This window comes from Serinus canaria, chromosome 9 (assembly GCF_022539315.1).
Source record: "Serinus canaria isolate serCan28SL12 chromosome 9, serCan2020, whole genome shotgun sequence".
NCBI classification, from domain to species: domain Eukaryota; kingdom Metazoa; phylum Chordata; class Aves; order Passeriformes; family Fringillidae; genus Serinus; species Serinus canaria.
Genome location: NC_066323.1, coordinates 496,220 through 521,981, shown reverse-complemented (window position 1 = coordinate 521,981; position 25,762 = coordinate 496,220). Strand labels below are relative to the sequence as shown.

At 51.1% G+C, this 25,762-nt stretch overlaps 1 protein-coding gene across 17 annotated transcripts in view; it reads right to left on the bottom strand.

Moving 5' to 3' along the window:
* Positions 1–25,762, bottom strand: part of MBNL1 (muscleblind like splicing regulator 1) — a 65,019-nt gene that overhangs the window by 13,369 nt on the left and 25,888 nt on the right. For 13 of the 17 annotated variants that reach the window (XM_050978221.1, XM_050978210.1, XM_050978222.1 and 10 more), the window contains 4 exons: positions 9,428–9,598; positions 7,204–7,404; positions 1,727–1,984; positions 754–807 (listed from right to left, as the gene is read on the bottom strand). In XM_050978221.1, the coding sequence (XP_050834178.1) occupies positions 754–807; positions 1,727–1,984; positions 7,204–7,404; positions 9,428–9,496 (582 nt within the window). In that variant the 5' untranslated portion in view covers positions 9,497–9,598. The remainder of the gene's footprint in view (positions 1–753; positions 808–1,726; positions 1,985–7,203; positions 7,405–9,427; positions 9,599–25,762) is intronic. The other 4 variants (XM_050978213.1, XM_050978217.1, XM_050978219.1 and 1 more) reach the window with 1 other exon arrangement.

Sequence of the window (25,762 nt, the reverse complement as noted above, 5' to 3'; positions counted from 1 at the left end):
AAAAAGGGAGGGGGTGGGTGGGGTGTGGAGGAGGATGGGAGGGAAGGAGGGAGGGAGGGAGGAGAAAAGGAGAGAGAAAAAGGAAAAAAGAAAAATCAGTAGAAGGCAAAATAACCAGGCAGCACCATGTTTCTCCATGAGCAAGCAAGCGGCATAGCAGACTGAACTACCAAATAAAAGGCGAGGGAACAGCTTTCCAGGGAGCACTGTTTGCCTGCCACTACAGCGGCACAGGGACCGGCGGGACAGCCGCTGCGGGCACCGGCATCAGTGCCACGCCAGGGAAAGCTTCGGGTGGGCCAGGAGCCAGGCTCTCGGGGAAGCAGCACTGCTAGCTCCATGAGGATCACACGTAGAAGCCATGTTAATAGTCACCGTCTGGAGTGGATGGCAGGGCCGTGGTGACACCCCAGTCCCCGGGCCCCAGCGCTGCCCGGGCATGCAGAGCGCGCCACATGCCGGCCCCGGCCGCCTCCGCGCCACCAAGCCATGCCAACGCCCCTGCGCCGGCACCCAGGAGGGGACAGGGACAGGGACGGGGACAGGGGACAGGGGAGGGGACGGGAAGGGGCCGGCGGGGCGCGGGGGCGGCGGGGGCTGTAGGGAGGGCACCCAGCCTGGCCCGGCCGCCCGCACGCCCTTTGCCGGGGACGCAGGGAGGGAAACCGGGATGTTCCATTTCTACACATTAACCCCAAACTCGACTCTACGATACAGCTACATGCCAAGCTAAAAGGTGAAAGGTCATAGTACCAGGTCAAAGGTTGCCTCGAGGGGTCGCTTCAGTGATTTGACAGCCGACTGAGTCTTAATTAGCAGGCAGCGAGCACATGATGGCAATGGCCAGTGGGGTCAAGCGCATTAACATAAACAGCAAGCAGAGGTGCATCATGGGGGCAGCAGTGCATTTGGGGAGGTGAGAAAAAACAAATAAAAACAAATCACCGGATGCCGTGTACAACGGTAACAAGACTAGGCATGCACGGGCCGACGGGCAGGGCAGCGGGGCAGCAGGGGGTGCCCACGCCGGGCGGGCCGCGGGGCTCACGGCCACGCACGGCCGGGCTCCTGCCGGGCCAGGCCCGCGGCCACCGCCTCGCCCCGCCGGCCCTGCCGCCCCCTCTGTGCTCCGCTTCCCACACCCACGGGCTCAGCACAGGCGGGACCCTCTGCCACCACAGCCCCCCGGTGCTGCCCTCGCCTTGCCAGCACACCAGCTCCTCACGGGGCCCAGGCCTGGCTGCTACAGCTACGGGCCTGCACTAGCGCCGGGGACAGCCACCGCCAGCCCTCAGGGGACACGGGACAGGGACAGCAGCGACACGGTCAATCCACTCCAAACTGCACCTCTACAAACACCGACTTACAGAAACTAAACATGGACTTATCTAGCTGTGCAGCTGGACAGATACACATCTGCCCACACACAGATGTACAGCCAACCAGAGACACAAGGAGCCCACACGTACAGACACGCACACACGTATGCACGCACAGAGGTACACACGGGAACTCCGGACATCGGCAGGCAAAATTAGTCAAACACCTCAATGGTCTGGAACTATTTCACAGCAGATCTGGCACCACATGCTGAGAAAGCTCATTGCACCACGTAGTGACCCAGGTCCCCAAGCACACGCACCCTCCTCAGCAAGGACAAACACACATCATCCACCATTGCCTCTCCTCAATGTATGTCTACGTCCACAAGTGCTCCCACACTCACCATGGCAGCTGCAGTCGCTGCTGCTTGGGCAGCTGCAGCTTGGTTAACCTGGTACTGGGCAGCCTTGATCTTGGCTTGCAGGTGTGCAGGAGGGTGAAAATATTTGCACTTTTCCCGGGAGCACCTCCCTTTGATGTAATCCATGCAGACGGTGACGGTGTTGTCGTTGGTGTCGATCATGGCGCTGTCGGCGGGGTGAGCGAAGCGGCAGTCGTTCTCTCCCCTGTTGCAGTTCCCACGCTGGTACTCTCGACAAACCTGTGACACCAGGAAAAGAAAGCCACTTACTTTTGGTGGTGGGTGTTGCAGGCACAGCTTGGAGCAGAGACACGCTTTCTGAAAATCTGCCAGAGCACCACGAGGAAGGGCCTGGCCCAGGCGGTGCAGTGCAGTGGGATGGAGGGCTCAGGGACATGGCAGCAGAGACTGGCTTCTCCAGAGCCACTTCTGGTGTCAAGGAGCATGAAACCCCACCGTGACCAGAGCCAAGCACACAGCAGGTATCACTCTGGCTCCCACTTAGCTGCCCAGGGGGCTGTTGCTGTCTCCTGAAATGTGCCGTGGCTGCTCTTGGGCACCACCCAACATGCTCGAGCACCCCAAGATGCTCGGCCATGACCTGGCTGTGCTGCATGTGCTCATTAAGGTGAGTGGACGGTGTGTGGCCACCCCCAGGGAGCCCCACTGCATGGGAACCCTGTGTCCATGTGCCCCCACAATCCAGGTGCCTACCAGGAGAGAGTAAGCCAAGCCCACGGTGGTGGCACAGCCCCTGTGCTGCCCAGCCATCACCCTGGGGAGGTGGGGAATAGCAGTGGCCACAGCCAGAGCCACCACTGCTCTCGCTGTCACACACCAGCAGCCAGATGGAGCTGAGGGCTCGGACACTGCAGCTGCTTGGGTGACAGCACCTGCAGTGTCCCTGTGGGCTCCAGCCAGCCCTGAGCCCACACAGACCCCTGGCCCCCAGGCACCCCAGCACCACAGACATGGACTGTGTCACCAGTGGGACAAACACTGGCCCGCTCTGGCAACCCTGTGCCAACCCTGTGTCCGACAGACTGACGCGGGCTCCTATCATGGTCAGTTCTCCCCAAACTGCCAACAAAACACACTTTGCATTCCAGATTTCCAAAGGCCATAGGAAACAAAGGGACAAAATAAAACCCTTTAGTAGATGGAATTTCCTGTTCAAGGTGGGTGCCTGTGAGCTTGGATCATAAGTATTTGCTTTAGGACCTTGGCTCTGATCCCTGCAACAACCCAGATTTTGGTTTCCCTTCACACCAGTCTTCTGGCTGCTGTTTAACCCTCGTGCCACTGCCACAGCCACCTGGAAATCCTCCATGGGTATGAACTGACCCCCTGCAGGACCAGGTCAGGTGTGAAAACATTTGTCCAGGGCCATTCCTGCACAACCCTGTTCATGGGCTTTTTTCACATGGTGACAGACTCCAGGTGTGTATTGGCACCTGAGCCACGTGAGCCAGGCCCAGCCCCTGCATGGTCCCTGCTCATCCCATGCCCTCTTGCTCAGGGCTCACAGTACAGATTCTGCAGCATGCCTAAAACAGCTCAGGCAAACTCCTGGGCTGGAATAGATCCACTGGCCTGCCAGGTAATCCTGCAGCCAGATCCTTTCCCTGGTTCAGTCCCCTGCAGTGACACATGCCAGCCAACACAGCAGTCCTGATTGCCCTGAGCTGACCAGCTCCAAGAACTTCTAAGCTGCTTCTTTCTGGCAAAGCATGGCATGTAAGAACCAAGCAAGAAAGAGCAGCTTGGCTGTGGTCATTCCTGACTTGGGAACACTTCTAATAGAAAATGATGGCATTCCAACAGAAACAGCTGTTTTTGATAAAGCATTAGGCAATTCCTTTTTCTCTCACTTCCCTGTCCTTCTTGCTTCTTTTCTAGTTCACTGAAGAGCCACACTTTGTTCAAGATATTTCCTGAAGGGGAGGAGTGTGAGGAAAGCTGTGGAAAAGCCTGAAGCCATGACATTTCCATCCCGAGATGCAGATTCCTTACAGGAGTGGCTGAAAGCACTGGATACCCAACATCTGCATGCTGTCAGTGTGAAATGCAGATGAAAGCAATCCCACTGCTAGTATCAGTCCGCCACCTCACTTCACCAAGACTCACATTAATTCAGGAGACACAGTGCTGCCCACAGTGCAGCACCACAGTGCTGTGGTGTCTGCCTGCATCTCTGAAAACCCCAGGTGTGCTTACTGAGAGCTCTCAGCCTGGGAACAGCCTGGGTCTGTATGCCAGAACATGTGCTGACTTAATTCCTGACAGAGTATACCACCCTTGAAAATAAATATTTAAAATTCTAAGCAGAACCAATCACACTCCAAGATTAGATGCTAACATCATTGTGGTTATTTTTCTCCAGGACAGCTCATTCCACGGGAGAGTGAGTGGAGCCTTATAAAGCTCTGATCATGCCATAACAAATGGCAGTGCCACAGCAGCAGCTCCCTGGAAGAGCAGGTAGACACTGCTGACTCCTCTGGGAGGTAATAGCCAGGTCATGGAGAATCTCCAAAATCCATTCTGCATTTCTGTAGCCTATAAAGTACATTCAAATATTTTGCTGTTCATAAAAATTACATGCTTGTTTAATGTTTGGATACTAAATTTGGAATCTCCAGATCAGATGACCACTGTACTGGAAAGCATTTGCAAATTATGTTCTCACCTACAGGTTTCACTGTTTAAACTGAATTTGCAGAAGGGAAAAACAGTATTGTGACCCTAAGAGTGCTGCTCTAGCATCTCCCTCTCATGCAGAGGAGTTTGGCTCAGCAGTGCAGCACTTCTCTGACCAGTAATATCAAGAGAATGCAGTGTCCAGAGGGACAAATCCTGCACACTGAGGTCCCAGGTGACATCAGCTCCCTGTGCACAGAGGACACAGCCGGTGGCCAGCACCAGGGCTGCCCTGGAGGGGCACACAAAGGGGTGCTCCTGCTTCCCTGGGTGCTTGGGGACAATGGGTACATCCTGCTTATGACCAGGATGCTTTTGAGCCGTCATGTCCCACGCTGACCATCCATGGGCACTGCAGGGCTGGAAGCACAATCAAACCCAGCAGCTGATGTTGGCAGCACAACCCAAAGGGTTCCCACCATAGGCATCCTCCTCTCCATACTCATTTCCAAATCCATTATGATTTATTTATGAATTTACCTAATTGCATTTTGGTTTTAATCCACCTCTGGCAGGAGTCCATCTTTTAGAGTCCTCAAGGGAAAAACATCCCTGGGTGATTCCAGCCAGCCACCTGTGTGCCAGCTCAGACCCTGGCATGGCTGCCTCCCTGCAACCTGAGCGTGCTTTGGGGAACGCTTCCCTCAGGGAAAACATCTCTAAAAAGGGAAATGATGTGATCCCACAGGAGGGTGACCTGTGGTGATGTGAGCTCTGAGAATAGTGACAGCAGCAGCGGGAAATGCTGGCTGCCAGATGACCCTCCACACCGCTCCCAGCTCGCCCCTTCTGAGCAGCAGCTTGACATCAGGGATGCAGCTAAGGAAAAGGAATTAATTTCCCTTGGAAGGAGAGTTAATCCCTGTTAGTGCAGATGCACAGGCAGAAAAAACAGAGTTACAAATAGAGCAGGCTGCATAAAACAGAGATCCTTCTTGCTCCTCCCAGCGTGCTCCCTGAGCTCAGAGAGCAGACCCACTGCCAGAAGGGAGACCAGCAGCAGCCGTGCAGGAGACAGCAGCCTTGAGACCTCACCCCACCGTGTGCAGCACACACCAGGGTGGCAGCACACACCAGGGGGACAGCAGGGCAGCCTGGCAGCTCAGCCTCCCCCCTCGCTGCCTTTTAACCACAGCCAGGGCTGCCAAGCACCTGCTCTCAGGCTGTGCCCACGGGCTGAGCTCTATGTTCTCAGGCTGTGCTCTCAGGCTGTGCTCCACGCTCTCAGGCTATGATCTACGTTCTCAGGCTGTGCTCTCATGCTGTGATCTATGCTCTCATGCTGTGCCCTATGCTCTCAGGCTGTGCTCTCAGGCTGTGCCCTATGCTCTCAGGCTGTGATCTATGCTCTCAGGCTGTGCTCTCAGGAGTGCCTATGCTTAAGGCTTGCATATGCTCTCAGGCTGTGAGATCAGGCTGTGCCTATGCTCTCAGGCTTGTGATCTATGCTCTGAGGCTGTGCCTATGCTATCGGCTGGGTCTCAGCTGACCCTATGCTCTCAGGAGGTGATTATGCTCTCAGCTGTCCCTATGCTATCAGGCTGTGCCCTATGCTATAAGGCTGTGTTATCGGCTGTGCCTATGCTCTATGCTGTGACCTATGCTATCAGGCTGTGCTCTCAGGCTGTGCCACTATGTTCAGGCTGCTGATCGCGCTCTCGGCTGTACCTATGCTCTCAGGTGTGTGTCAGGTGTGCCTTGCTCTATGCTGTGCCCTATGCTCTCAGCTGTGCTCCAGGCTGTGCCCTATGCTCTCAGGCTGTGCCCTATGCTCTCAGGCTGTGCCCTATGCTCTCAGGCTGTGCTATGCTATGCTCTCAGGCTGTGCTCTCAGGCTGTGATCTATGCTCTCAGGCTGTGATCTATGCTCTCAGGCTGTGCTCTCAGGCTGTGATCTATGCTCTCAGGCTGTGATCTATGCTCTCAGCTGTTGCCGAGGCTCTCAGGCTGTGCCTATGCTCTAAGGCGTGATCTAGCTCTCAGGGCTGTGCCCTATGCATCTCAGTGTGCCCCTATGCTCTCAGGCTGTGCTCTCAGGCTGTGCCCTATGCTCTCAGGCTGTGATCTATGCTCTCAGGCTGTGATCTATGCTCTCAGGCTGTGCTCTCAGGCTGTGATCTGTGCTCTCAGGCTGTGATCTATGCTCTCAGGCTGTGCCCTATGCTCTCAGGCTGTGCTCAGGCTGTGCTCACGGGCAGTGCCCCAAGCTCACAGCAGCCCGCCCACGCCGCTGCAGCACCGATAAGGTGCTGAAAACACTGTCAGGCCTTTCAGATAAGAAAGATTGGGAGCGAGGGAGAGCAGAGCACTGACACTTGTCAGGGCTGTAGCGAGGGTGATAAGCCAGGTGCGGGAGGCCAGCAGGGGAGCGTGGGCACCGTATGCCCTGAGCCAGAGGCCAAGTCATCTGCAGCCAGCAGCTGCAGCTCTGCACCTCTCCCTAGTGCTCAGGGGCTGTGCCCCCACCATGCTAACGTCTTCTGGGCACACACTAACAGCTTCGTGGCACCCTTGCTGCTGCCATGATCATTCCCAAATATTCCAATTTCCTTCTGCAAGCGAGGGTCAGAAGTAGAATGGCAGCCTGAACTTACTGTGCAATCACTCAGTCACTTCTCATTCTTACCATCACAAAGATACCACATTACCAGCCCAGGTGAAACCTGCATTATTTGCTTTCACAAGGAAAGTATTTCCCACCTAGAAGACATAATAAATGATAGCGCTTGTGAGAGTAAGTTACACCAGCCAGCTCCTACCTCCAGCCTGTCTGTCCTCATCAGCTTCTGGGCAGCGGCGGCGGCGGCGGCGGGAACCGGCACGCCGGGGTTCCCTGTCACCAGCATCGGGGCCGTGGGCAGGATCTCAGCAGGGACCAGGCCTGGGGACACGGGCCCCAGGTAGGGGTTGAAGGCGGCTGACGCGTTGGTGGCTAAGCTCGGTGCAACGGAAAACATTGGCTGCAAGTGGAGACAGGGAAACAGACACTTAACATTTGCTGTGCAGCAGCTTGCCAGGCTGTCACCAGAACAGCTCTTCAGCATGGCCTGGAGCTGAACGAGGCGAGTTTCTGCTGCTAACTGGAAAGGAGCATTTGCTGTATTTGTGGCGCATGGGGAACACCCGTGCAGTTGTTGCTCCTGAGCAAGAGCACGGGACAGGGATCCCCACCAGCCTTTGCTGGCTCTCCTCCTCCAGCTTCCCTGCACACTCACAGCACATGGCAGCTCCTGGAGAAAACCTACAATGGGTCCACACTCCAGCAATGCCATAATGAATGACAGACGCTCTGTGGGGTCACAGAGAGTCTGGGACTACCAGGGGGACATGGCCACAGCAGGTACAATGCTGGCTCTTGGGGAAAAGGCAACTGAGAGCCCTGAAAAGCACCAACCCCACTCGACTTCAGGCACAGGCAAAAGCTTTTCTGACCCTGGTGCAGCTAGAGCTGGCTCAGGAACTCCTGAGGTTTCACAGCCACAATCCTCCCGTTTTTACAGAATCCAACAGGCTGGCCATGCAGATAATCAGACACACTGCATCAGGGAGATGCTTTAGGTAGGCTAAAACATTAAACCACTGGAAGAAAGCACACATGCAAACATGACTTGACTTTGTTTGTTTGCATGTTTTCAAAAAAGAGTCAAGTGCCTTTGTGGGTGTGAAGATAATTGGGGGTAGAGCCCAAATAATGCTGTGAAAACCTAACACAGAGCTGCTACATTGAGGCAAGGATTAAATAACTCTCCTGCCCCCAAATGCAGTGTAACTGGCAAATAAAATTCAGTCGGAGTGTTTGTCTTTCACTATCTAAATAAGGCAGTTACTCAAGGCATTTAGGTTCTTTTCCCCAACTAATTTTTAGGAGGAAAAACAACTACAGAGTTAACACAACTCTTTCTCTGTTTCATATCAATTTAAGGCAGACAGCAGAGAACAGGACATGTTTCTGTATTCCTGAGGAAATGACTGAATTGTTTGGAAGCAAGAGACATTGGAAGTAATGAACAAAAACATGCAGGGATTACTGCAGAAAACAGAACGAGAGTTGTGTAAATGGGTATAATTTCTGTAATGCTTATAACTCTTCATCCATGTGAATGAAAAACAGTCTGGCAAATATTACAGGAAATTAAATATTACCCTTAAATACTCTATTAATTAACTGCACTTTTCATTGGGTTATCAGCTATGTAAGAATGAACTTCAAAATAGAACCAGTCTGTTAGTGTGTAACTTCAGAGATGTTGGTGTTTGATTTCAGCCCAATACACTCAAACAGACACCTGTGTGCCTGCTGTACAGCAAATAAGACTACCCCATTTATTTTCTACTGAGCTTATTTTCTAGCAATATAAATATCCTGCAGCTCTTTGACCACTGCAGACTGACAGCATGTTATCAGAGCCAGCTGGCATTGCTCTGAAGCTCACAGGGACATTGTGATGTGCTGCCCACTCCCAGTGGCAACACCCCCCTGTCCTACAGCCCCATCAGCACATGGCCACTGCTGGGCCAGGGCACAGAGCCACCCCAGCTCTCTGCTGCTGGGTGGGCTCATACTGACTGATGCACTAGCCGTGGTCAAGCTGAACCTAACTCCCCCTAAACTAAAGCTTAATTCCAGTAAGCAATTCTCTGGGCAAGTTCCCTTGAGTGAAGGGAAAACACCCAGTGGGCATCTTCTTAGAGCCAGGAGTTTCCTAGATTACATAATATTGCAAAGGAAATGAAAATCTCATGCAGATCACTCGCTTGCCAAACTCTGAGAATAAAGCTGCGAAAGATAAATTAACCCAATATTACTGAAATAATTAAAAATATTACTTCAGGCAAGGCAGAATTAAGCAACACAAAGACATTCAGAGGGGCATTTCAGTTGACTCCTCTCCCATTCCTGACCCTCATGGGATTTCCCTGGTGTGCAAGCCTGTGCTGCCTGCACTCAGCCCAGCTCCTGAGGGACCCCTGGAGTGCACGTACCACGGGCTGCAGCGGGGCTCCGGGCATCATGGCATTGGCCAGCTGCATCTGCTGGGCCAGCATGGCCATGTTCTTCTGCTGGATCAGGTTATTGCGGCCGTTGATCTCCAGCTGTGTTTTTAAGTGTGGTGGTGGGTGAAGATATTTGCAGTTTTCCCTTGAACATCGACCCTGAAGAAGAGAATGGACACAGTAGGATTAGAAGCTGCATCTTTGTTCCTCATGCCATGGGCTAAAGCAAACACAAGCAAACACACTTACCAGATACCTGGAAAACGAGACCCTGCATGAGCACAATGTAAAAGTCAGAGCAAATTACTGCTAAATGGGTAACATGGAACTACAGCATGTGTTGCTGGAATCAGAGGAGCAGTTAACCAACCCAATTCTGAAATCCAGATTAAACTCAATGTCCTCATTTCAGTGCTGGGGTTTAGGCTGTTCCACAACTCTCTGGATGAGATCCAAAGCCCGGCAGTACATATTGTACACCCCAACCACTTAATGTACTTCATACACTCAAATGCTTTAAAGCCATAAAAAATCATTCCTGTGATCTAATGCAATGTCCTCTGGCTCCCAGGAAACAAGGAGTCTCTCTGCTTCCCCACTGAGACTAGCATTTCTATCCACCTAGGAGATGGTCTTTAAGGACAGCTATTTACTCAGAGTTGAAGACTACCAGAATATACCACAGCTTATGCTTTGCTATCACCAGCTACTATCAAAACACTTACATACTCCTTGTTTTCATGTAGCTCTGGAGTGCAGGGCACCTTTAACCTTCAATCTCTTTTAATTTACAGATCTTAGCACATTTCCCAGAAGAAATGCAGACTTGTCGGTCTGGGAGCAAGGTTTCTTGTCTCACTTTCATTCCATGGACCTTTACAAATGGCCCACAGAGCACCCAGGAGCTGGAAGCTGCAGGCTGGCAACCAGCGGCACAGATCTCCCCAGAACACGGGCAGCATTCATCCCTTGCTCCCGCAGCAAGCAGTTCCCAGTTACCCTGTCACTGGATCCTGCTAACTGCATCAGCAGAGGTCAAGGCAGATTTTCATCTCTCTGAACCTTCTCTGAACTCTCTTCCAATCATTACAAAAGGAATATTATAAGTGAGTAAATTCAGAGGTGGCAGGGGATGCTGCAGTGTCCTGATGGGCCGTGCCAGCACAGTGGGGCATTAACCCAATCCTGCTGGACTAAAACTCAGCACAAATGCTCCTCAGCAGAGGCCCTCAAGGCCAGTGGGGCGAGGGGCAGAGGGCCAGCTGGGTCCCTCGGTGTCCCAGCCACTCTCAGGTGGTGCTTTGCCCCAGCCCTGGGCTCAGCAGGGTCAGGCAGTGCCTGCTGAGCTCAGCTCAGCCCCTCTGACCAGCCGGACAGCGCCGTGCCTGCAGCAGCTGCCACGCAAACTCCTCACTCTTCCTTGAAGCATGGCAGCAAGCACACATTTGCTTTCTCTCCTTGCAGCAGTAATTCTTTTCATCTCATGCTGCTTCTCCATTTCTTTTTTTGGTGTTTAATACACAGATTTATTTCCTACTCTGTATAGTTCACTTTCACTGTCAAAAATGAAGAAATGCCATCCACTCCGGATGGGAGCAGGATGTGCCTGACCTTGCTGAGCTCAGCCTCCTGTGACACCTCATCGGGGGCAGCACAGGGCTCAGCATGGTCTGGTGATCAGGAGTTGGACTGGGAGGATTTTTTACCTTGCCTTCAGGGGAGCAGGAACTTGTACCTGTCCCCAGGCACCTTCCCACAGGGCAGAAGCATCCCCAGCTACACTTAATGGGGGCTTTACTCTCCACAAAGCACAAGGCACTTTGTGTGAACACTTACAGAATTGTGGAAAATGTGGCAAACTCAGACAAAAGAAAATGACCAATCATGCCTTGGAAATATCACTCCCAGATTCTACGTTCAGAAAATCCAGGGTATTCCTAGAAGACTTGGATCCTCTGACAGGTGTGTTGGATTGTGACAGTACACCTGGGTTTTTCAGACCTGCACACAGGTGAACAGGAGTGTGCCCATTTCTGTGTGGTCACCACCAGGCTCTTCCCCACACCATCACTTTTCTGGGAAGCACAGCACACCCTGGTTTTGACATCCCACACTGTATGTTAGGCATCCAACTGCAACTTTTGCTCTATGATAATAATCTCCTTCCAGAAAACACCCTGATTGTATATTTAGTAACAGAAATGTTTTCCTGGGATTCCCTTCTGACACTGCAAGCTCCTCTACTCCTGAGTCTGTGATTCTGCAATTTGAAGTGGCTATTGGTGGTCAGACCTACAACCCTCTACCACTGACCAGACTACCTCCTAAGGACAAAAGAGAAATCTCCTTGTGGCCAGCAGAGACTCCAGTGAGCGCTGCACATCCCCTCTGCCCTGTGTGAACACACACCACCCCATCACTACAAACAATCCTTAATGACTGATAGAATTTTCAGTCACTGAAACACGTGTGGATGTTCTGAGGGTGCTGTGGCACCGACTGCTGCTGCTGGAGCTGCGGTGTTCCCTCAGCCAGGAGCTCTGCCTGGGGCTGCCTCCCCCGGGCTGGGGATGCCAAAGCTGCAGAACCAGCAGCCACAGCCCAACAGTGCAGCTGGAGCACAGGGAATGCTTCTGATCCAAAGCAAACACACAAACACCTCCCTCTGTCAGGGAGCACAAATCCCTGTGACCCGGCGCGTTTGAACCCGAGCAGGAGGATGGCTGCTACGTGCCATCGACTATTGCCTGTAAATGGTAAAACTATTTATCCTGATGCCCATGGCTTTTACAGGAAAACATTTAACTCCATGTAAGCTGTGGTTTCCTTTTTAAAAATAAACTGCTTGCAGGAGCTTTGTGTTGAGGCTGCCTGCACATTCAGAGAAAGCTTTTTAATATCTATATTTTAATATACAGGGCCTGCGTGGCTGCCTTGAAGCAGCCTGCAGCCCCGTGAGTCAGTGACTGACACCTCTGAGGCCAGACAGAGGCAGGGCTGCAATCACTGGGCCTCTGCACAAGGCTGATGCACAGCCTGTTTGCAGACAAGAACCTGCAGCCAGTTCTGCCCCTGTCTGATGCTGTGGGACCACAGGTGCCTCTGCCCAGAGCTGGTCCCACACCATAACCAGACGCTGGTTCAGGGCCAAACCCAGAGCTGGGGGCAGTGCTCGCCCTCCAGACCCTGCAGCTCCCCCAGCTCACAGCCCAACAGCCTGCCAGGGAGGGGCTGTGAGTTTGGACACACACACAACTCTCAGGGCAAGCAGCATGCCAGCTGGGGGCAAACACACATCTCCGGGGCAAGGAGGTGAGGGCATCACCCCTGTGAAGCCCCCTCAGCTCCCCCCAGGGCTGCTGCTGTGGCACAGGGATACTGATGGCAGCACTCTGCAGACACTTTTTAAAGTGAATCCTTCCATGTGAAAACACACCAAAGTGACCACTTAATGACGTCTTTGTGTGTGACTCTTGTACATAAAAGCCTCAACCCCTCTAATGGATCATTTGGCTAGCAGAGCTAATAGCACTCCTACGGGAGCTGTCCTACTGCCATGAAATACAACAGGATTTAAAAAAAGAAAGAAAAAAGCAAACAGAGCAAGCAGACTGCCAGCACACAAACAGAAGGAAAGACACCAGCTCAGCAGCAAAACCCTCCCTGCTGCTCCTGCCGTCTGTGGGTGCCTCCTCCTCAGCTCCGAGGAAGCACAGAATGATTCCCAGTGCCACAACAGTGACATGAGGATGGGGATGGGGATATTCACACCTGTGCCACTTTTCTTTGCACCTACAGTGATGTCAACTGAGCACCTGTCCAGCCCTAGCCACCCCGACCTCTTGTAAGGAGGCTGCTGGGAAACCCCCAAGTGACCCCAGTTCTCATTTCATAACAGCATCAGCAAATGCATCAACCACACATGGACGTACAAGTACTTACACAAATTCTTTAATAAATTTTATTTCTATTTATGTATTTTAAAATTTATATGTTTTAAACATTTATATAAATATTCAATATGTGGTTGATCTCGGTATTACTACAAATGTTTGTATATCCCTATGTCTATATAGACACCACATATGTATCAATCCATAAGTATTTATACTGACACTCCCAGGACACACAGACTCTGCAGCCTGAGATTGAACAACACTTCATTTCATCCCAAGCACCCCTCCACCCGCCCCCAGCCAGTGCTGTACCCCAGGACATGAGGGAATTACATTTTTCCAGGGGGGTGCAGAAGGAGCAGCCTCCCCCCAGCCCGAGGGGCTTTGTCCCCCCAAGGGGCAGCCCGGGGGTCACTGCACCATTGGGAACCACGAGCCCTTCCCTGCGAGAGCTCCAGCTGCTCCTTGAACTTCCAATGCTGCCAAATGCTTTTAGAGCAATCTCTGCTAATCCATACGATGCTCACTCAGGCATGCAATGACCCACAATTTAAGAGGAGAATGAACATGACTTTATGTCTGGATCAAGTACAACACACGGCAGATTTAATCTGTTTATCGGTGCACATTCCTGTGGAGCCCAGCTGCAAGTGGCCAGAACAGTGGGATGCTGAGCAGGTACTGGGATTGCTGTGATCCAAATCCTGCTCACAGCCATAATCCCCTGACAGTCACTCGACAGGCACGACACAGAGCACTACACAGAACCTGCACCAGAAATTTGCCCTGAACAGACAAAGCAAATAAGCAGCAGGAGAGCGGTGAGGCCCCACCACCGCGCCAATCCTCTGCACAGAGCTCGGGACTGAGCCCATCAGGGCATCTGCTGCACAGGGACCCCAGCTGGGCACCCCTGACAGCTGCCCTTAGCTCCCAGAGATGCCCAGAGCGTACCCCCAGCCTGGCATCCCCTGCCCCATCAGACGGGGCACGTGGCCCACAAGACGGGACCCGCATCCCCCACCTGCAGCTGGATGTGAGCAGGGACAGAGCGACCCCCTCCAGATGTGTACAGGGGCTAGGGGTGCACAGGCTCCAAAACAAGGTCTGGGGGGACAGGGGGAAAGAGCAGCAATCCCTATCACCCCTCACAAGAGCCAGGACTTTCACCAGTGAATGTCCACAGTGGTGGTGTTTAACTCCTGCTGAAGCTCCCCGGGGCTGCCTGGCAGGGCTCTGCTGAGCAGAGGGCGCACGGAGCTCCGGGAGGTTCTGCCCCACAGCCTGGCTGCAGAGGCTGGGCCCAGGTGACGTGAGGACAGGGCTACCCCGCTCCTGCGTGCTGCTCACTCAGTTTACAACTGAGCATAGGTGAAACAAAGCACTCTGAGATGAAAAGCTCTAAAAGTGAAATTTCATAGCATCACAGTCACAGACTTGTTAGGGTTGAAAGTGACCTTAAAGATCACCCAGTCCAATCCTCCTGCCATGGGCAGGGACATCTTCCACTATCCCAGGTAGCTCTAAGCCCTGTCCAGCCTGGCCTTGGACACTGCCAGGGATCCAGAGGCAGCCACAGCTGCTCTGGGCACCCTGTGCCAGGGTCGCGCCAGACTCACCACCCTCACAGAGAAGAATTTCTGCTGAAAGAAGAAATTTGCCTGGACCTATCCTTATAGATAAATAAAACATTTTTCTGAAACCAAGGTCAGCCTCAAATGGGAACTGTTCTGGGGATCAAAGCCTGGAGATACGATTTCAAATGAATCCCCGAGATGCCATTTTTCTTAGAATGTGGAAGGCAGACAGTGAACCCTGCCCAGGAAGACAGCAGTGGCACAGGTACCTGTGCACAGGTACAGAGCGGGTTCATGGCACGGGGGGAGCAGTGGCTGCTGGCACCTGGAAAAGCCAACAGCTGCTTTCTCAGCATGAGGAACTTTCCCCGAGCGTACAAAGGATCACAAGTTTGAGTGAGCAGCATGAGAAATGATCTTGACTCCCTTTCAGCAATGCCACACAGAAACCTCCTCAGAGCTGTGTGCTCTGCTGGCTCTGTAAGGGCTGCTGGCACCTGACAAAACAAACCCAGCACGCTCCACTGCTGGGAAACCCAGGGGCTGCAGGGCACCCCGTGAAATCCCTGAAAGCAGCACGGAGAGGTGACCTGATTTTCAGGAATGCAAACAGCTCCAGGTCCCTGACTGCACACGTGCAAGAGACATTTTACAACACAAAAAACTGCCTAAGACGGAATCATAGTGCTTGATGACATCCAAACCTTTCTACTTAATTACCACACACCTCCAGTACTGCCAAAATAACCCAGAGTGGCTCTGGAGGCAGTGGGGAGAGCTGTCAGGACTGGGACTGAGCTGAGTTGGGCATTACAGAGCCCACAGTCTTTCAGAGCAGCAGGGACCCTTGTGTGTGTGCCATAGCCACTGACAGGCTGCCTTTGGCAGCTGACACCAAGTTCTGCCTCTGGCAACCAAAAATTTGACACTTCTGGCTTTTCTGTACAGTTTGCTAACAGGATAAACAAATTAAGGCCATTCAGTCTACTCAGCAATAAAACAAAAGAGAGGCCAATATAGCATGCTTGGCACTCAGGACAGGCTGCTGGAGGAAGCAGGGCGCACGTCACTCGCAGGGCACTGGAGTTCCAAAGCAGTTTAGTCTGATGTCACTGCACCACTAAACACTAACCTTGGAGACCAATTTCCACAGGAGGCTGAGGGACCACTAAAGTCCATCACAGCAGGTAAAAGGTGGACTTGAACCCCCTTAGGGCAGCATGAGGTGACCCACAGGTTTGACAGTGAAGGTTCATGGCTGTCACCACCACAGTGCCACTGACTGGAGATGTGTGGGGAACTGGCCAGTGCTGCCCTGCCTTGCAAACCCAAAGAACAAGACAAGTTCACACAGGAATGGAAGGAAAACCACTCAGAGCTTCCAGTAACAGGACACATCAGGCCAGTGGATGCCTCTTCCAGCCAGAATCCCACTGTGACTGAAAGGACAAACCCACAAATGCACTTGAGTAAGGCAGAAAGCAGTGCCACTGTCCAACAAGAATTTTAGGAACTAAACAAAGTCAAAGAATTTCTCTTTTGGGAAAAAAAAAAAAAAAAAACAACCAAAACAAAACCAGGGAATCTTTAACAACTTCTAAGAAAAAATTCCATCTGTTTTCCACAAGAGGGAACTTTTGACAAGACATTGATTTCCTACAAAACACCCCTTTAAAATCGGTCAGTGCAGCTTGCCAGGACCAGCAGCAGAAAGAAGACCCTTAATCAGCAATTCAGGAGGAATTAATGAACCCAGCGCACGAGCCTCGTGCCCAAAGGCACCCCCAGAGCAGCTACTGCCCCAGCACCGTGGTGCCCACCCCAAGGCACTGCCACATTCCCCCTGCCAAGGGCACTGCCATGTCCCACCCCAGGACACCACTACATCCCCCTGAGACAAGGTCCCCCTCGAAGGGCACTACTGTGTGCCCCTGCCAGGGACCCCACATCCCACCCCAAGGCACCCTCCTCTCCCACACCTTTCCTCTTTCTTTCTGTTGGCTAGCATATAAGTACCCCTGGTCACTTTGATTTTTTTTTTTTTTTAATAGCTCATACTACCTGGTTTGAAGTGAAAATCAAAGAACAATCATTAAATGTGCAAGACAGACTGAACACAGCTCTTCTCCCTTTACGTTCTATCATATCATAATTATCACATAAGTAGAATTGTTAGCCTTTGCCTTTGTTTCTGCACATGTCACCACCATAAAACCTGTAAAGCCCAGTGGGAACGTCACTCTGGAATTTGGCAATTGACAGAACTCAGCACGTGCAAAGTAAAACAATTAAAATTAGTACTTGTTGTAGTGCTAAAGTGCCATAAAAGAGTAAAACAAAAGAGAGATGCTCTTCCCCTGGTGTACCCAGCCCTGCTGTAGCCTTGGGGTCACAAGCGGTTTAATTTTACATATGAGAAACTATTTTTCATGCTGTGACATTTATGTGTCAGTTTTCACACCCAATCTCTGCCAGGCACTGTTCATTTCCTACGAGCTCTGTCCCTATTTGCTTCCAGATAAAGTTTCCCTCCCCACCTGCTGAAATTCCATGTAATTGATTGTACCTGGGCACAAGCACCATCCGAGCCGGCAGCAGCTCCAGCAGGACCCGACCATGTTGCCGGGGACCTGAGGACCTGGCACTGGGGTGTCCCCTGCTCTGTGACACAGCAGCAGTGCCTGGCAGCCAGCAGCCCCTCTCAGGGCACGGACACCTCCCAGGCCCCACTGGCACCATCCCACCCTCCCAGCACCAAGGGAAGCGCCTCAAGCTGCTCTGAATGCTCAGCATGTCTGAATAAGCCCTCGGTGGCAGCGCAAGGCAAGGCCCTGAGTCAGCTCTGCACGGCCACCCCTAACACACAAAAATAGCTTGTTTACTCCTCCTGAGGTATTATTTTTACACCAGGAGTACTGGGTCGCCATGGCTGTTTGCTGCTGCTGGTCCCAGTGGAGGCACATGGTGGGGCCAGGTGCACCAGCCCGGCATGGTGCTGGAGTGGGGACATCCCCACCCGCCTGACCACCCTGCCTCAGGGCAGAGGGGCTGGCACAGGTCCATGAGAGACACCTTCAGCCACTGCCCACCCTGCCAGCCGTGCCCAGCATGCAGGGAGAGTCACCCCCCACCTCCCCACAGTGTTGGCCAATGCCTCCAGGCTGCCCCTGGAGCTCCAGAGAGAAAACCCTCTCCTGAGCAGCTCCTTCGACTTCCCATCCTCTGAGGAAAGCCCTGCTAAATCAAAGTGTCCCTGTGGCTTCCAAGGAGGCAGGAACAAGTCCTCTGTACACAGGAACACACCCATCAGGCAGGGACAGCTCAGGACAGTGCTGTGATGCTGCCCTGGCTGCACCTGTGTCAGGTGTGTTCACAAAGTGCAGCTCTCCCTCCACAGATCAAACAGTCTCCACTGCATTCCTGCAGCATCCAGGTAATGCTCTCCTGGGATTCACAGCTCTCCATAAATCCTGGCTTTAGTGGAAATAAATCTAACAGAGTGCAAGTGAACATCCCTGAGGGCCACAAATAACAAATTAAGAGTCAAGTGGGAATAGGACGGAGCGGAGTGGGACAGCGGCAGAGGAAGCTGCTGGCAAGTAAATATTGCCCAACACGACAGCAGGATTGGGGAAAAACTGACAGAGTGGAATAACAGGAAGCTTAGTCACTTCTGGACAAAAAAAGCGAGCATGTGAGCAGGGCGGAGGGGAGCGGAACACCGGGATGGATGGGAGGGCTGGGAGGGGAGCAGCGCTCCACCGGCAGGGCAGGCACAGGCACGCTGCCCTGGGCACTGCCCTGGCCAGGAGAGGCTGTCCTGCTGCACCAAACCCTGCACACACACAGCAGGGTCCTGCAGGGCAGGGCAGGCACACTGCCCTGGGCACTGCCCTGGCCAGGAGAGGCTGTCCTGCTGCACCAAACCCTGCACACACACAGCAGGGTCCTGCAGGGCAGGGCAGGCACGGGACACACTGCCCTGGGCACTGCCCTGGCCAGGAGAGGCTGTCCTGAGTGCCCTGCTGCACCAAACAGCAGGGTCCTGCACAGGCTCCCCCAGGGGAACAGTGACCCCTTAACCCACACACCCAGCTCCTCCTCAGCACAGAGAACACCCCAACTGCTCGGCTTGCTGGACAAGAAAACACCAGCAACAGCCCCCCAGAGAACACTGGGCTGGTGATGGAATTATCATGGGTCTGGTGGTATTCAATCATAGAGGCACTTTATGCCTCAGAAGAGCGGGGTGGAAACTGAAAGGAAGATCAGATTTCCCTGATGGCAATGAAAGTACCCATTACTGTTGAAATCTGGTCTGCCCGTCACTGATGAGGGGATAACAGCACTGGGTAAAGGGACTAGAAAAACACAAACCTAAGATTTTACTACCTCATCCAAAGAGGCAAGAGAAAAGACAAATCTGAAGTAATTAGAAGCTAGATAAAGAAAGCCACCAAACCATGGCCAACTGATGACAAGCTTGAGTAACAGTTTTTTACTGCTTAGGCAAATGAGGGAAGAAAAGGATATAAATAACATAGGGTACAGCCAAAGAGAGATAAAAAAACTTTAAGTTTATAGTTCAAAAATTCATACAGGGAGGATCAATCTAAGTAATTCAGACATCAGGGGAAAAAAAATGATACCAAAAAATGTTGATGTTCTCAACATTAGAAGGAAAACGGAGAGTTAAAAGTCTTTAACAAAGAACAAATTGAAGCAAGCAAGAATAGGAAAGGGAAAGTGTCGGGTAAACAAAGGCTGACACATCAGGTTTGTTTTACCTTGCAAGTGTGCAATGAGGCCCAGTAAAAGCTTGCTAACCAAATAAACACCCTTGCAGTCCCTGCAGGAACCACCCGGGAACGAGGGTAGGGCTGGAGGCCCCACTGCAGCAGCACTGGGACCTCACACGCAGCACCACTTCCCCTGTGCCTCTGGGACACACTTGTCACATTTCTTTAAAAAAAACAAACCCAACCAAAGCCAGCCCTGAAGCACTTAACAGCTCCATGGAAAAGGCAGCAGGAGCAGAGAACATGCCATCGGAGCTGGGGGCAGGAAGCTCCGTGTCCTGTGGAAGCCAGCAGAGCAGCGGCACAGGGCAGCGCGCAGGGCACGAGCCCCGTTGGCTGAATTTCTCACCTGGGGGCTCAGCCCTCCCCACGAGTAACCAGGCGGTGCAGGGTCCAGCCCCCTGACCTGCCCATGACATGATCCAATAATCACTAACACTGCACATGGAAGCACCAACCAAAACTGGAAGTTTCAGCCCACACCATGCTGAATTCCTTGCTCAGCTCTGTGCTGCACTGCTCAGGAGGGGAAGGCAGGACAGAGGGCTCAACAGGCCCTATATCAGTCACAGGCTTTTTTCTCATACAGCTCAGGAATAATTTCCTGCACTAAGTGCTTTCCAGGCCTCTTAACATTGATATTGCAGATCAATACTTCACAAAGACAAAGTTGTCTGATGGATGGATGGATGTGTGCACTCATTTAAGCATCTCTAACAGGCAGTGCTGCTGTAACTACACACTCTGCACCCCTGCTACCTTCTACCCCAGAGGTTTGGCTTTGCTCACTTTCCACATGAAACAAAATGACAGCAAAATGACAGAACAAAGACCCACTGTTAGGCAGTGTGCAAATAAAGACAGTATCTATGTGCTCTGTCCGCACCAGTGCAGTGCAAATATAATTACAGCTACCAGGAAACATTGCTTGCTCTCAGGAGCTCTCCAGCCTCTCTCTGTTAAAGCCTCTGCATAGGCTTCACTTCTAAAAATGCAACTCCTTCCTAGAACAAATACTCACACAAAGCAGGACCAGGTGAGAGCCTCTGTGTGCTCAGAAATGCGGCTGCAGGGTGAATATTTGATGCAAAAGTCTTGAAAAGCCCAACTCTGTCAGTCACACACTGAGAAGAAAAACGCTCAGAAAAGCTTATGAAATAGGTGACAAAGACACCAGAGGAGCAGAAGAACATGCAAGCAGCAGAATCTGTTTTTCAGTGTCTGTAAGGCCTCGCAGAGCTCGTGGGCAGGCAGGAACACAGAGGTGCAGATCCACCTGCCCTTGCCATGATGTGAACAGAGCAGGTCAGCGCACACGGACTAGGGGCAAACACAGGTGGCAGGATTTATTTTTCTAAAGTTAAATAACCACAAAACATGCCGAGCACTGCTCTGCAGTCAGAATTCCCTTTGACTGTTTATTTCACAGGGGCACTGACAGCTGCCATGTCCTGTCCCAAAGCAGAGCTGTGCAGTGCTCTGCTCCTCAGCCCACCCCAGCAGGACGTTAGCCAGGAGGAAGACACAAAACCCCAGCCCAATGGCAAAAAGGAAAGAGGAGTAGTATTGTTTTACAGATGCAGACTTTCTGTAGGAAGCAGCATTCTCAGGAAGAATTTCTTTACAGAAAGGGTGGTCAGGCATTGGCAGGGCTGGCCAGGGAGGGGATGGAGCCCCCAGCCATGGAGGCGTCCAAGGAATACTGCACGTGGCACAAATTCTCTGGGCTGGGTGACAAGGTGGGGACTCGATGATCTTGGAGGTGTTTTCCACCCTAAATGATTCTGTGGTTTCTGCTCCTGGCAGTCTGATGTTGTTGTAGGACATCTTGGCAGTGTCACCACCTTGGTGCACACGCTGAGCTGCAGGAAATGCCACCTCTGCAGACACTGTGTATGTGTGTGACCTGAAGACTCAAACGCTCTCACTTCAAGTGTTCAGCCACATAGCTGGTGGGAAATGAAAAACTTTCCATGTGTGGGAGCCAACTGAGCTGATGAAACAAACAGGAACATTCAGAGGGAGGACTGGCGTATCATGATCTCATTGCAGAAGCACTTTTTCCCCAAGTTCAGCATGGTGAGGCAGAATCAAAGCTCCAGAGATGAGAGCATCAGCCTTGGGGCTGGGTTGCAGGGCTGCCTTACAGGTGCTTGCTCTTCAAAAACCTAAATTCTCTTTTAATACATTTTACTTAGATCTACGAGAGGAAACAACTTGTTTTTGAGCATTAAAAGGAAATCAAACAAATATTGAATTCCTCTCTTTTCCATGACCTTTTTTTTTTTATGTGAGACCTGACTCACTCTAAAAGTAGTAAACCAGCAAAGTAGTGAAATAGAAAATGAGAACCTTCTACCCCAAAACCTCCCTACAAAGACACAAGGTGAGAGTGACAGCTTTGCTCACCATTATCCCCAAGAGCTCAGAACCCCAGCATTCCAGGGACATGGAGATGTGCTGCTCCCAGCAGCTGATCCTGCTCTTCCCTGGCAGCACTGCCACTGGGAATCCCTGCCTGCAGCACCCCCACGACCACTGGGAATCCCTGCCTCCCTCCTGCAGCTGCCAGGGCTCAGACAGCTTTCACACAACATTAAGGAGCAGAAGCTGAACCAAGTAATTTGTCAGGTGGTCAAACAGAACTTGAGCAGTCACTCAGAAACACTTCATTATTTGTCATTTAAACAGGACAGGGAAGAAAGAATGGAACAGCTACAGATGGTGCTGGACAACTGACCCATGGCTGTACTCCAGACAACGATAAAATCCAGCAATGCTTTCCAAATTTTAATTATTAAATATGAGTGTGTTTTTAGCAACTACGATTTTAAATTTTTTTAAGCATAAAGTAGCTTCTTAATTCACAAAAGGTCTTTGCAGTTTCTGAATGCTCCTTTTTCTGTACAAACCCAAAGTCAACACACAAAACACACAGCCTGGGAAAAACTTGGAGGAGTCATATACACACAGACATACATTATATATAAAATACAGTGAGCACACACACATACACAAACAGCCTGCAGTGTGTGTGTAGCCCAGAGCAGAACAGTTGACAAGTATAACAAATAACTTCAACCTTCCACTGTTGCTACTTTTTCAGTCTCTAATTCCTTAGGTATCTAAAATTACCGGAAACATCTAAACCATAAATATGTGACAAATGCTGTGCAGAAATATTTTACATTGTTACAAACATTAGCAGTGTCTTCAGCCAATGGACTAAACACGAACAGGAGACCTCACTTCCCTTCTGATTTTCAGTGCCACACTTAATGAAGCCAAATGCTAAAGGATTGCAACAAGACAAAACTAGGTGTGCTTTCCCCCACAGTAAAAAAAAAAAAAAAAAAAAAAATCCATCAGCAAGTGTTATTTTTCTCTTCAGATATATTTAATCACACCAGTAACCACGTTTGGAACTAGGTGCAAAATATCTGTTGCAAAAAGCTGTCAGAACCTGGGAACAAACACATTTTGTCAAGGAATCTTGGAGCCTGTCCGCACACTACATCCTCTGATATCTCCTGATCTCCTGGCTTGTGCTTTGCTCTTGCTTCCCCTTCCCCTCCCATCTGCTCACACAGCTCAGACAGAGCCCTCTCTCCTGTGTTATCTGCCAGGTGCTATAACAGTATCTGACCTCTTCAGCCTTTTGTCTCTCCTCTGTCCCACCCTTTAATTTCTTTCTCTCTTCTGCCTTGTCTTCTCTTCTAGTTAGAGACTTAATCACCTTTACCACTGTCATAAAAAATCCCGTTTCCTCCTGTTCAGTGCAGCCATAGAGAAAATCCCAGACCCTCTCCTGGCTGCAGTGAGCTCACTCTGTGCTGCGTGCCTGTTTTGCCAGCTGCAGCTCCACACACTGTCACTTCTGCAGCAAATGCTCAGCCTGGTGAGGTGTTCCCTGGACTGACCAACTCCACCACACCCCTCCAGTATCACCTGGAAATTTAAATCAGAAATTAATTTTTTTACTATGAAACAATTCCTCGTGTTCCACTGACAACAAGAGCTTTGCATTTTATCCATCCATCCATCCATCCATCCATCCATCCATCCATCCATCCTTGCATGCCTTGCCCAAGGGAAGCACCTCACTCTGTTCCCACAGACAGGAGGTGCAGCCAGCAATCAGCCAACAACAGGAGTAAATAACAACTAGCAGATACCAAGTACTGACTCTTCTGTTTCCTCTAAGGAGTGCTTAGTGAGTGGGAACTCTTTAACCCTTGAGTCTGCACAGTCAGGGGCTTTCCAAGCTCACCTGGGTTTTTATTTGGTTACAGACACTGCAGGCATCCAGGCTGTCTACTGACTCAGCTCACTGCAGGGAAAATTTTACCAGGGCACCAAACAAGCAACCATATATCAATGCAGATTATTTTCTGAAAAAAATCATCCACCCTACAACCAGAAAGCAACCAGAATTGCAGGCACAGTTTCCCATCTACAGCAGGCTCTAAACACTGACTGCGCTGTGAGAAAGGGGAAGGGACAGCAGAGCCAGCAGCCCGTGCAGCTGCAGCCCAGCCTGTCTCTGATGGCACAATGTGCTCCGAGCTGCTGCCTGCTGAATTCTGCACAAACACACTACCAAGTGTGCTCTCTTGGCACTCAGTATTTGCTTCACCAATGTCAGTTTACAGCGAGCCCCAAAGACCCAGAAAATATTTCATTCTGCCTATTCCTTTCAAAAGACTTCTGTTAAATGTGCACACTCTTGTTCCTATATAACAGAACCAAGTAATAAAAACTGGGCTGTTCCTGACATTACTGTGGTGGCTACTGCACACCTAAAAACCTGCCAGGCTCCTGGAGGGAGTGAGAACCTCTCCCTGAGCCAGACAAAGCTGGAAAGATGCTCTCAAATTAAAAAAATCACAACCTCCTCCTCACCCAGTGTCAAATACCAGCAATGAACCTGTACAGCATTTTAGAGTGAATCCCACCCAGGATAAAGAGCAAGCAGAAAACAATGGGTTTTACTCCTGCAAAGTGGTAGTTACCAACTACACCTGCAGCTACCCTGGCTTTGCTGCCTGCTTCTGGACTGTCGGGTTTTCCAGCATGTCCACACACAAACGACTCAGTCCCCCAGGGACACCACAGACCCCTTGAGCCTGAGCCAACTCCTGCCCATGACCCACCCCAAGCACAAACTGCCCTGTTCCATCTCAGATTCAATGGAATGTTTGCTCCCCACAGGTTTGTCCCCTCAACAGAGGTGGCCTTGCAGCCACCCACCCTCCACATCCTCACAGCTCCCTGTCTATGTCAGCTGCCTCCTGGTCCAGTGGGCACATGTGGGACAATTTCCATACTTTGCAATTCCTCTCTTTCAAATTTAAATCTCAGTCTCACAACCATTTATGTCTCTATGCAAGCCTGGAATTAACCCATGCAAATCCAGTCAAATGGCACCAACAAAAAGTAACCAGCTTTTCTTCCTCCCAGAACTGCTCCTCTTTTCAAACAGCACTCCTTTTGCTAACTCTCTATACTATTTTGCCAAGTTAGGAATGGTCCAGAGAAATCTGGAGCTGAAGAGAGTCTTTCCAGGAACTTGACGGGACTTGAAGTGCTCTGAGATGAAGCTGGATCCAGACCTGTTACCCCAGCCAGCCCCTTCCTCCCTCCTGCTCCTGTCAGCAAACTTGGGAGTTATCAGCATTCTCCCATCAGAGCCCACCATCCCCTCTGTGAAAAGACAGAGAACTTCTTGGGATCTCCAGGGCTGAGAGCTGAGAAGTCTATCCAGTGAGTAGAATATAACAAAAAGGCAATCTAAGGAAGCAGCTTGCTAGTGCCAGGGTGAAGCCCTCCAGAAGCACTACACTGGATTTCTTCTTCTTTAAAAATCCACTTCATCAGATGTATTTTCCTTCATTTGATCAAATATTGCATTTGCTTTCAACTACTTCAATGTGTGTTCTGCATCAGTTAAATCCTGAGATGTTTCCTTATGAAGAGGATAAGTCATAAGTATTTCAACAAATTCAACCATGAACCCGAAGGTTTTCTTACCAGCATAATCCTGTGTTTCAG